The sequence below is a fragment of the Limulus polyphemus genome, unplaced genomic scaffold, assembly GCF_000517525.1.
Source record: "Limulus polyphemus unplaced genomic scaffold, Limulus_polyphemus-2.1.2 Scaffold663, whole genome shotgun sequence".
Taxonomy (NCBI): Eukaryota; Metazoa; Arthropoda; class Merostomata; order Xiphosura; family Limulidae; genus Limulus; species Limulus polyphemus.
The window spans coordinates 174,224-187,341 of record NW_013666273.1 but is presented as its reverse complement, the minus strand read 5'-3'; the positions used below and the strand labels follow the sequence as shown (position 1 = coordinate 187,341).

Genomic DNA, 13,118 nt, shown 5'->3' with positions numbered 1-13,118 from the left:
CATGAAGTACTAAAATCTATATTCGTTGAATTTTTAACCGGATACGTTCGTTGTTACCAATATATTCGGTTGTAATCATACTAATATCTCACGAGGTTCGGTCAGTCCTTAATCCATTTAATACGCACGATTACCTTCGTAATTGAAGTAAAAAAAAAAGGTTCAGCATTTGTATGATGAATATTACGACAAATAAGATTTTAATCATGGTTGCTGTAGAGGAAAATGGAGAAAGTCATAAAGTGGCAGCTTCGGTGTGTTGTATTGGTGTTATAAATATCGAAAGTGTTTCCTTTGTTTTGGGTGTTACTGACACTTATTTGTGGGAGGAGGATAATAATAATCATGTTGCATTAATAGAAACACTTGTATAGAAACACATTTTCTCTAACATATATATATATTTATTTTGTTATTTTACATATCACGTGACACGCTATAGAGTTTAGCATTTTGAAATCACCAAGTTTCCGTTGTTCAATATGTTTATGTCAGTCGCCAGTAATAATTTAAAGCACACAACGATAAGGAGGGCTCAGATTTTAACCTTTAAGCTAGTACTAACAATTGGCTGATATGGTTACTAGGAAACCTGTTTTTCGGTCCGAGTGGGAGAGCTATTACATCTTTCACTTTCTACTTCACATCAAACGCAGGCAACAGTGAGCAGAAGGAGATCTTGTCTCTACTTCACATCAAACGCAGATAACAGTGAGCAGAAGGAGATCTTGTCTCTACTTCACATCAAACGCAGGCAACAGTGAGCAGAAGGAGAACTTGTCTCTACTTCGCATCAAACGCAGGCAACAGTGAGCAGAAGGAGATCTTGCTGTGTTCAGCAGCTGCAACAAGCTGTTTAGAACGAACACACGAACAGGAAAAGCCACATGGCAGCACAGAACTGGTTCTTGCTATTCTGAGATCGCTGTTTATGCTGTCGAGGCTGTGTTTCCTCGCTAAACCTTTGTCAACTGGCATATGAAGTAATGTTAGTGGAACTGTAGCAAGTTTGTTGGTATCCATTTCACCTTTAATTTGTAAAATTATTTGTTGTAATGAGTTTCAACTGAGCTAGTAAAAACTAATGACATTGCCAACTAACCACCACTTTGGATTTAAATTGCGTCATAGCAACGTCTCATCGCGTGGTAGAATTATTTGGCTCCGTCGACCCGAGTGAAGCCTCCTTTTCAATGTAAGCCATTTCAAGTATGTCGCTGAAGCAACTTTGTGCACGTGCAAATTCCGGGTAAAGGAAGGGAACAAGTTTAGGACCTTACACAAAGTTGCGTTTTAATGCAGCCTTCGTTTTAGCATTACTGTGCAATATACAAACAAGATGCGGTTATTGCGTAGAAATGGGTGGCATAAAGTTTGTTTTTAGGGCAACTAAAGTAAAGTTTTCGTAAACTAGTTGACTCAGCTTTCTGCCATATTATACTGCCGGTGACGAACCCCAACTGCAATCAGGGAAGTAAGTGTATGATAATCATAGAGAAAAAAGGTTGTAAAGGACACAAGTTTCTTTTGGCAAGACTACTTTATCATTCGAGGTTTTATTCAACAAGAATTAACCTATAAATCGGTCAGCCAGATTATGAATTTTTCTAACCGACACTCTGCGCGAACTGTGCGGACGTCCCGGCGAGTAGAAAGCCACAGGGTGACAGTCTCTTCCAGTAGTAGTTCTATTCGTGTTCTTTCGCGCGATTTTCACGATAAGAAATCACGAGGACAGGTGTTCAGTCGCAAGAATGTCAGGTAAGTGTTGTCATAGTAACGAAATAGCTTTATATCTTGCAAGTAATGATAAGTTATTTTGAGCATCCACATCTAAACACTTAGTTTAATAAATCCATACCAGATATCGCATGCAAAGCTCTCACTGCTTAACAGTAAAAAGAGAAACCTATAATTTTCTGTAGTTGGGACTAATCAGTAGAATTGTTTTACAGGTAGTACAAATTCAGGTTAACTGACGTTTCTGTGCAGTAATCGATAGCTGAACAGGGTGGGGCAAAAGTGTCTATAGAGTTGTTTCATTTAGAACATAATTAGATTTTCTAACGTCCTACTCTAAAACAAACAATAACTAAAATTCTCTCAATTGTCTTCGTAATATCTTCTTTAGTCCCAACACTATAGTACCAACTGTACAATCTACTTATATAAGAGGCTGATATCCGTCTGTTCGCAAAACTGTTATGTCCTAAAAATGTTATAAAACGAAAGTTAAAGAAATAATAGGACCTTATTTTATAACATTTTTTTCCCTTAATAATTTCCTTAATGCTTCCTTTTTAATTTTGTATTATTATCAACGAAATTAATTTTTAAATAAAACATAAAATTGTGGTAAAGTGTGTTTAATTCAGAACTTGAAACTGAGTCTTCCTAGTGGAGAATCATTGTGATATTTCACAAGAAAAGTGACTTTTTCTGCTAAAAGAATCCAATCGTACGCTATGAATTTAATTGTTCTGTGACTGAAGGAATCGCAAGTCCTTAATACGGAGTTCGTTGCAAACAAATCTGCAGGAATGTTTTACAGTAATTCGATCTCCGTAAGTTAAACAAATATTTTTTTTTTACTTTTATGAGTATAATCTGGTCAAAAACATCGAAAATTACAATGCCAAAAATTGGAAAACGGAAAAGTGACCTATCACGGAGAAAGTCTGAAACTTTGAAAAAAAAAATAAAACGTTAGGATGCAAGTTACAGAAAGATAGATAGGCTTACTCACCAAGTCATGAGGCAAGATCCAGTGAGAAGAAACAAGGAACAAACCTGAAATACAGAAGAACATCAAATTGCTGGTCAAGATCCAGTGAGAAGAAACAAGGAACAAACCTGAAATACAGAAGAACATCAAATTGCTGGTCAAGATCCAGTGAGAAGAAACAAGGAACAAACCTGAAATACAGAAGAACATCAAATTGCTGGTCAAGATCCAGTGAAAAAGAAACAAGGAGCAAACCTAAAATACAGAAGAACATCAAATTACTGGTCAAGATCCAGTGAGAAGAAACAAGGAACAAATCTGAAATACAGAAGAACATCAAATTGCTGGTCAAGATCTAGTGAGAAGAAACAAGGAACAAACCTGAAATACAGAAGAACATCAAATTGCTGGTCAAGATCCAGTGAGAAGAAACAAGGAACAAACCTGAAATACAGAAGAACATCAAATTGCTGGTCAAGATCCAGTGAAAAGAAACAAGGAACAAACCTGAAATACAGAAGAACATCAAATTGCTGGTCAAGATCCAGTGAGAAGAAACAAGGAACAAATCTGAAATACAGAAGAACATCAAATTGCTGGTCAAGATCCAGTGAGAAGAAATTAGAAGTAATTCTGTGACAGAGAAGCACACCGTTAATCTCTCTAAGATCCTGACCGAACAGTTGCCCTTAGGGCGGCGTTTTTGCTAGTATAATATATTTTGCCACACCCAACTTCTACATTAACTTCTACTCACCCCTGTAGATAATTGTATTCTCCAGCTGTAGCTGTAAATGGTAAGGAATATCATTCACATTCAGTTTATCATTTTAATGATAATAGATAGGTAAGTTTGGACTCTACTCTCTCATACAATCAAAATACGTGTAGCCATCTTGGGAAAACAGTGCTGAAAATCATTATTGTTTGTGTCGAGTTTAATGACCTCTATAAATCGCCTTCCGAAATACGGTGCGGTTTTTAAGTAAGTATGCTTCTTAGAACTCAAAAGTTGAAATATAGAAACCAACCAGTTCAACTACCAATCAGAAACAACATGATTGTGTGTTTACCACTCTCATTTAAACTGACGTTGGCTTACAGTTGTAGTAGTTTGAATAGTTAAAAGTGCCTTACTAAGAAACCTTAGAGTGCCCAGCTCTTTGCTCAGTTAGCAGAGCATTTGTCTATGATGCGAAAGATCTAATGTTCAAATCTTGATGTGGGGAATACATCGTGATACAAATGCTACATTGGCGCCAAAGTAGTGTCTGTCCCACGACCCTTATGTTAGGCCCGAGGACGGGCCTCGTTTGTGACGGAATAAAAATGTAGTTGTTTTGGTAGTTAAAAATGCCTTATTAGCAAAATCTAAGGGACCACCCCTTTAGTTTGTTGGTAGAGTACTCGTCTAGCACCTTAATAGGTCGGTCTCGGATTCAAATCCAAGGCGAGCAAATATATCGTAAAAACATGCAACGCGATATACTGACAATTTAGGTTAAGGTATCCAGGATGTGGAAAACTTACCAGTCCTTAGATTAATTCTAGTAAAGTACTACGTTGAATTAAATGTCTTCTCAGTAACTCTTCCTCGTTCTTTGAGTATAACACAAAGAGTATAAGAAATATTGACACACTCAATTAGCATTTCCTTGAATAAGTAAATACTGAAACCAGAAGGGATTCGAACCTGCGATTCTTGTTTAAAATGCTTTAGTCAACTAAACTATCTTGCCTAGAGTGTTATGGACAGTGCCAACTCAATTTCAAAAATTGAAGGGTGCCCTTTTTCAAGTCTTATGTTTTCATTTATTTTTCTGTTTTACAAAATTTTTAATGTTTTCTTTTAAAAAATTTGGAATACAGAATACAAAAATGGTACACAGTAGAAAAATGCATATACAAAAACAAAGACTAGTCTATAGAAAATGGAACTTTATGAGCTTTTAACATGACAAAACTTTTCCTTACTTTGTTCATGTTAATTTCTCTGGCTGTTTCGTATTCATTATTGCTAGGTCTAGGCCCGGCATGGCCAGGTGGTTAAGGCACTCGACTCGCAATCTGAGGGTCGCGGGTTCGAATCCCCGTCACACCAAACATGCTCGCCCTTTCAGCCGTGAGGGCGTATATTGTGATGGTCAATCCCACTATTCGTTGGTAAAAGAGTAGCCCAAGAGTTGGCGGTGGGTGGTGATGACTAGCTGCCTTCCCTCTAGTCTTACACTGCTAAATTAGGGACGGCTAGCGCAGATAACCTTCGTGTAGCTTTGCGCGAAATTCAAAAACAAACAAACAATTGCTAGGCCTTTTGTTCTCTCTTGTCCCGTTGTAGAAAGCAAAACTTTTTTAATCAACTATAGTCTTTCGCCACTTGCCACACTAACGGGCAAATTTAATAAAATTCTTAGAGCAATAAACGTATTTGGAAAAATGTCTATAATTTGGTTTTCACATATATATATATATATAAAATAAGACCTTATCTGGTGTTCAGTTTTCCGGTATTCGATGTGATATTAATTTAAGTTCTGCACAAACACACTTTCGGTATAAATATCTCTTTGGTTGTTATTATATTTTTCTAAATTTTTACAATTTTTGCGCCACTGAAGTTTTGCGGTGGGTTCTTCAAGCTCTTCAAACCCGCCTTCAGCCGGCTATAGTTATGAATCTCAGGTTTCACTTCTTTAATCATTAAGAAATGAATCTGACAAATCTCTTGGGCTATCTCAGTCGGCTTGTAGAACTCGTAATCAGATTGCTTCTAGTGTTTATTACGAGTTGCCGACTTTAACTGTAAAAATTTTAAGAACTGCATACAATTCTTTAAAGTTAGAGTTTTAAGAAGAACTTTAGATATCCTGTAAACATTCTGTTTGATGTTTTCAACTGCCTCACGGTTTAGAGACTAATTCAGCTAGGTCTCTAAAGAGGATTCTAATTCCCCTTGGAGAGATATGTTGCCTCTAAATATAGTGACACGTTCATTTAGGTTTCTAGCAGGGAATTCTGATTGCTGTTTGGTTGATACTTTGCTTTGAGGTATTAGCGACACATTCAGCTGGATATCCAACAGTGAATCATGATCACTTCTAAAATAAGAGGTTATTAATGATACCTTCTATAATAAGACGTTAATAATGATAACTTCACATAGATCCTTAGCGGTGTATATTGATCACTTGTATGGTAAGATGATAATAATAATAACAATACCTACAGCTAGGTCTCTATATAGTCCTGAATCTTGATCACTTTTTAGGTAAGACGTTAATAATGATATCCTTAATAATGAAGACGTTAGTAATAATACATTCAGCTAGACCTCTATATAGTTTCGAATCTTAATCATTTCTGAGATAAGACGTTGATAACAATGCCTTCAGCTAGACCTCAATCAAGACTCAGAACTATATTATTTCTGAGATAAGACGTTAATAATAATAACTTCAGCCAGACCACTATATAGTTCTGAACCTTGATTATTTCTGACATAAGACGTTGATATTGTTACGTCTCCGTTTGTTAATTAACTTTCCGTAACTTCGTTCCGACGAAACTTTAGCGACACAAGTCCTTACTTAATAAAACTGGTTTATTCTTTCCGAATATAACTTTACGATACACTTAATTTCAACAATCGCGCTAAAACAAACGCTATAACAGCGAATGTGCTCAATAATACTCTCTTGACTGCAGATCAATTACTCACTGTCTACACACATTATTATTATTGTCCCGTCACCCTCTTATATATACCAGACTACCCTATATCTAGTAATCTCCCGACAATTCCCGAAGGTTCGAGAGAACGAGTCACGTAACCTCGCTGACGCAACAATAACAATGCCTTCAGCTAGACCACTATATAGTTCCAAGTCTTGATCATTTCTAAGGTAAAACGTTAATAACAATACCTTGAACTAAGCCTCTATATAGTTCTGAACCTTGATTATTTCTGAGATAAGACGTTAATAATAATAACTTCAGCCAGACCACTATATAGTTTTGAATCTTTATTATTTGTAAGCTAAGACATTAATAATAATACCTTCAGTATAACGAAAATTCATTGAACTGGATATATTACGTTGACTCGCTTATGATATTATTTTCAGCTTGCTAGGTAGAACCTTGTCTTCAGGTGTCGAAACTTTAAAATATGCAGCAATTAATCTGGATTGTATCTTAAATAACGCTTTGACTCAAGATGCTTTCTTAGATAACGCTTTAACTCAAAATGGTTTTTTTAGATACCTCTTTGACTCAAGATATTTTTCTTAGATAACGCTGTGACTCAACATGTTTTTCTTAGATAGCTCTTTGATTCAATGTGTTTTTCACAGATAGCTCTTTGCCTCAAGGTTTCAGGAGACTCCCAGTATAAACAGGTATATATATATATATATATGATAGATGGTTAAGCGACAAAAATACCCAAATCATGATTTATGCATTATTAAAACAGCTTATTCGTTTTACAGGGTTAATTAGACCGGACATAATAACGTATTACATGACTTATGTTGCTATAAAGATAAACTAGACCCAGGTTATAACATATAACAAGACTTTGGTAGGTATGACGATGAATTAGGCCGCACGCATTCTAATAAGCTAGCCCATAGGCTGTAAATGTATCCACGCTATTCTTTGTTTAAGATTAAATTAGACTATATGTTTCAACATATCACATGACTTTTGTTGCTTTCGGCGTAAACTTGGCGTAAAATGGTTTAAAGAAAAACTAGGCCGTATGTTGTAACGTATCGCATGCATATTGTTGGTTTAATGATAAATTAGATGTACTTCATAACGTATTACGTTTGTTTTGTTGGTTGAAGAATACATCACATCGTACGTTATAACCTATCACATGATTTTGTTTATTTAAGGATAAACTGTGCGTTATACAATTTAAATAAATACAGTGTTGTTCAAAATTATCTTTCCTATTTAAAAATTTAATAATTAACTAGCTAAGGAAATACCACCATGCATTTTTCAACATCTTGTATCCAACTCAAACAGTTTTTATTAACATGTCAGTAGACTTCTACGTGTGTACCCTTTGTAGCTCTCAGCATGTCTAACTGATATTCAATTTCAATCCACGTTCGCTGCAACATGCCCACAGTTACAGTGGCGATAGCATCCGTTATCCTGGTCTTTAGCTCCGTGTTGTTTGCTAAAGGTGTGCGATACACGATATCCTTAACATACCCTCATACTTCTGTAACTGTGGTACAGCGTCTGTAAATCCGCTGTACCACAGTCACTGACTTGGTCTCTCTGCAAACCAAACGACGCATTGAGCCTTTTCTGACACGGTTGCCATTTTACGGGGTAATACTACTCACTGGAGTAAAACGAACAACAAAATACATGATAATAAAAACTGTTTGAGTTGGGCTACAAAATTTTTATAACTGCATGGTTTTATTTCTTTAGTTATTTAATAAGTAAATTTTGAAACGGGAAAAATAATTTTGGACCACCCTGTATTTATTATTTTGATCACTTTTTGACATCATATATTTGGAAACGTAAAATGTGCTGTAACCAGAAACTATTAGTATATTAATAATGTATCATCGAAAATCCAAAAAAAATAAATTGTGACTAATGACACTTTGATGAGCTTACGTAAAGTGTAATTAATTTAGAAAAGTTACATTTTCATGGGCTTTCTTCAATCAGTAAAAATACATTTGAGCCTCAATGGACTGGTATCGACGTAGAAACATTCAACTCGCTGTTCAGTGACTTAACGGTAAGTCTGCAGGCTTACAACGCTAAAAGTCGGTTTCGATACCCATGTGCATAAAGCACAGATAGTCCATTGTTTAGCTTTGTGCTTAACAACAACAACAAAACCTAAAAGATTCAACTAGTAGGTTTCTTGACGTTCATAGCGGACCTCAACAAGTACATGACAGGTGGAGCTGCCACCTGAACAGCTCGAAAATAAGGAACAATTTCGTTGATGTTTCGTAATTTTCAACATTTTTGTCAAGTCTTGAGAATATCTGTGCCTCGTTTCGAACTCAGTGACGCAAGCAAAATGTGAAATGAAATCCGGACTGGGAATATTAATTATGTTAAAACCATGAAAGTCAGTAGGGTTAAAGATGAACATTGGAGGAAACTGAAGTTAAAAAATAAAGATGCGCCCTAAGCTAAATAAAGAATAAATAATGTTCTATTCTTATATGAAACGAATTCCACTTTTTACTACTGAATAATTCCATAAAATACACAACCATGGTAACCATGGTAACAGGACAAACGTGTCACTGAAGAAGAACCTGATTGAAGCAAAGAATCCCTCTAACATTTCTCACTAAATGAAGGCGCTTCTTGTGACTACTGACAGTATGTGATGATAAATGTCAGACCATCGCACACATTCTAACCCCGCAGTCAACTGTTCATGAATTTTCATTAATGTTATAGTATTTTCTGAATAATTATTTCGAAGCGTTTAGACTTACTGAAGACTAAGAGCACACTTGTACAGGGTTGATTACATTATATTAAGTCGATTTGGAGTATGCAAATCAACAAGTCACGTGACAACTAGAGCCGATATGAAGTTGAGGTAGAGCGGATTGTAATTTAATCACGTGTTATATTGTTTGATGCCATCGAAAATTGTTCACTTTTGGGAACTGGTATGTAGCAGCTCTTTTAGATGTAAAATATTCATACACTCATATAATAAAGACGTGTTTAGATTGGGGACACCCCTTGTACCTAATGGCATTGGAAAACAATGGAATATTGATCATTTTAAGACACCAGGACCATCCAGAAAGAAACCTGCAACAAGTCGTAAGCCTTAGTAAGCAAAGTGCAGTATCTTGTAACAGGTGAGAATACACGAACACAAAAGGTAGTAGCAAAAGTCGTCCACTTGCCCTAAGCAACAGTATGAAACATAATCAAGAAGGATACGGCAACAGGATACGGGTTGACCATGATAAGGCTTCCAGTCATACCTCCCATTGAACCATTCAATACCTCAAGCAGCCGGAGAATGAAACAGGTTTTGTATAATACATAAGAAGATATGCCGATCAAGTTGCAGGACGCGGCACTTATGGATTCCTGTGAGATCGGACTGTTGAAACGAGCGCTGTGAAACTGTCGTCCTCGTACACTAGACGGGTTATGGAAAGCGACAGGAAGGAGTTGTGTGAAATGCAATTATGCTGCAGGATGACATGAACTGTAATGATATGATCAGGTTCCAAAAGCATTTTAATATAACGTACTTTACTTTTAGTTTCCCCAGTGGCTCAGCGGTAAGTCTTAAAAGTTCTAACGCTAAAAAGATGGGTTTCGATATCAGTAGTGTGCGTAGCACAGATAGCCCATCGTGTAGTTATGCGCTTAACAACAAAGAAATAAACACACTTAGCCTTCTGTAATCTGTGGGGAAAATGTTTAAAAACATTTAACGATATATTAATATACAATTAATACGCGATATTTAAACATCTTAAAAGATAATACAAAGCTTTTTTTCTACTTCATTAATTAAGTGTTAATAATGTTAATTCTCAAAGAATTCACACAAAAAATTTAAAATGCATAAATTGTTTTATTGATTACATTGAACAATAAATAAAATTTCTGGTGTTGATTTCAAAAATGCAGTCAGAATTAGTGCATCACATCAAGATTTTGAGTTATTGTAATATCTTTTTATCAGTATGTTATCAGCAATATGTGAAATACCATACAATCAACTCAGTACAATAGATTTATGCTGTTAAATTAAGTTTACTTGGACAGTTTAATGGGTAAAAGACATACATTTTGATAACTTCAAACACTAACTGTATTGTATTAGTGTGAAATTCCAAATATATTATTCATATATGCTATTTGTTCTCGATATAATTCGAGCGAATTGACCACTTTTGCTTTTATTCTCACGCTCATCTGCTCCGCCCAGAAATCACAAAACCATCATGTGCTCAGTTTGTTAGAATATTCGAAAAGTTCCCTGAGGGAGCATAAAAGGGACGGAGTCAGGCGCCTCTCTCTTAATTGCCTCTCGCTCACTCAGTTGATCACTTTGCCTCGCTCTGCACACTGTCAAAAGAAAGTCCGATCTACTTCTTCACATCATACCCGCAATATAATCAAATTCTGCAAAACTTTGTTTTCTAAAATCTTTTAAACTCTAGTTCTGTAAACATAAATGTTTTTAGAAAATCATTGGAAATGCTGGTTGCCTCCAGTTCAAGTAAAGCTTAAAAGTGCAAAAATCACCCAAACAGTTTCTGTTACATTTGTGGAAAATATATTGCAGTTTCACGAAAGAAAAGCATCAAACACAAGATAAAGGTAGCTTACTACCACTATTTTGGGTGTAAATTTGGTGACCAAAAGAACATTGGGCTTCACATATGTGTTATACAGTTTGCACTTAGAGCAAGTATACCATTTGAAGTTTCCATGATATAGCGTGAACCCACAGATCATATAACTGACTGCTATTTTTGCATGACTAATGTTTTTGGATATTCAGAAAAACAAAACAATACATTAAATATCCAGATATTGCATCTTCAATGAAACCAGTACTTCATAGGGATGATCTTCCAGTGCCACATCCACCAGTCAACTGGAAACAGAAGAGCTATCTTGCGAAGAAGATAATGAATCATATTCATCCTCTTCATCTAGTAATTCTATTCCTGTGGCACCTCAACATAAATTGCCTCATTTGTTCACACAAGAAGAGCTAAATGATCTGATTCGTGACTTGTCTCTATCAAAGCAGCATGGGTAACTTCTTGGCTCTCGTTTACATCAATGGAATTTATTAGCTCCAGGAACAAGAAATTCAATTTACTGAAGTCGCCATCAAAGTTTGCTTCTCTTACCTGCTTTTTGTTTCTGTATAAATATTGATGCACTAAAGGAAGGCTAAAGGCACTAAACATCGTCCTCATCTAAAGTTAGTCTGAAAACTGTACTTTTGCACAGTGGGAACACAAAGACGTCGATTCCTGTTGCTCATGCTGTGAATATGAAAGCAATTATCAAAGCATGCAGATTATATGTTCTTAAATGTAATTTTCAATGAATAAATAAAGTTATTAAAGAAAATTGTTATTTTCACGAAATATAAGAACATTTTGAATAAATATAGCATAACTCGAACACTATAGGCAATCAGTAGTTTTCAACATGATTTTTAGAATCAGCATCGTCAAATCACTCAAAAACATTTGCATTTTTTCTAGTAGCAGAGAAAATGTTTTTTTTCTTGTTGGTTAGTGTTATTATTAATTTCTAATCAAAACCAGCTAAATATATAGATTACATAGAATAAATGGACCAAATTAACTAATATAGTTATTATAAATAGCGTCTGTAACCTTATATCAGTTCATATAAAATATTCAGTATATGGTTGGTCCTCCATATTCTCTAGTATAGTACTTCAGTCATGGAGCCAATATAAAGATTTGTAGCTTCAGGAAATAATGTTAACACTATGTGTCAAACCTGTCTCAAGCCTGTTGTTTACTTTTTTGCGATTCTATTTTCACTTCGAGCTACCTATCTTGGTTATGATTTTTTGAAGATCCATATTCCCCGTTTTTAAATTACATTTTTAATAATCTTGTTTCCTTAGTTTTTTATGTTCATCATGGACATAAATCTGTATTAGCAATGCTATCCTACTTGAAACTGTTTAGTCTAATCAAATACACAGTTGGTGTATGATCTCTCGGGAAACAATGACAACCTTTGGATTTGCTTCATGCAGATTGGATAACTGTTGCTCCTGATATCATTGAGACAACGTTATCATTGAGAGTGGTACTGTATGTATGATCACTATGATGCATACTACATGTTATGTATATACTTGTAAAATATATGTATCTACTGTATGTATACCCTGTAGCTTAATGGGGAGTTTGTAAACACTGGATAGGAGGGACTACTGAACTATACTGGAATGGTGCATGGACTGGATTTTGGAACTGCATGAATTTTATACATGCATGCACATGCAATGTATGTTCGCTAGTATTTATATCTATATATATGCATGCAGACTTTATAGAGTTTTTAAAGTTCTAAAGCCGTATATATAGATAGCCAAAGGAAAGTTTTAGGTTGTGTTGATGCGTGCATATACATACATATATATATATATATATATATACACTGAGTGGTCACAAGTAAATAGACACCTAATTTTTAATCAGTTAACTGATTTATGCTAACTAATTTGTGTTCACAGAGCACTATACAAATGAAAATTGTCCGCACACTAATTATCTTGTGCTACAACATGCCTAGAACTCAAGGTTTTCTCGAATTGTCAGATTTTGTTAGAGGAAGAATAGTTGGT

The 13,118-nt window shown here is 35.3% G+C and overlaps 1 protein-coding gene across 3 annotated transcripts in view; it reads left to right on the top strand.

The window, feature by feature from the left end:
* Positions 1-13,118, top strand: part of LOC106459808 (cAMP-specific 3',5'-cyclic phosphodiesterase 4C-like) — a 130,061-nt gene that overhangs the window by 31,547 nt on the left and 85,396 nt on the right. Inside the window, exon 1 of one of the 3 annotated variants that reach the window (XM_022386353.1) lies at positions 1,026-1,761. The exons of the other annotated variants lie outside the window; for them this stretch is intronic. Within the exon in view, the coding sequence (XP_022242061.1) occupies positions 1,598-1,761 (164 nt within the window). The 5' untranslated portion in view covers positions 1,026-1,597. Of the gene's footprint in view, positions 1-1,025; positions 1,762-13,118 lie in introns of those variants that run through there. 3 annotated transcript variants of the gene reach the window in all.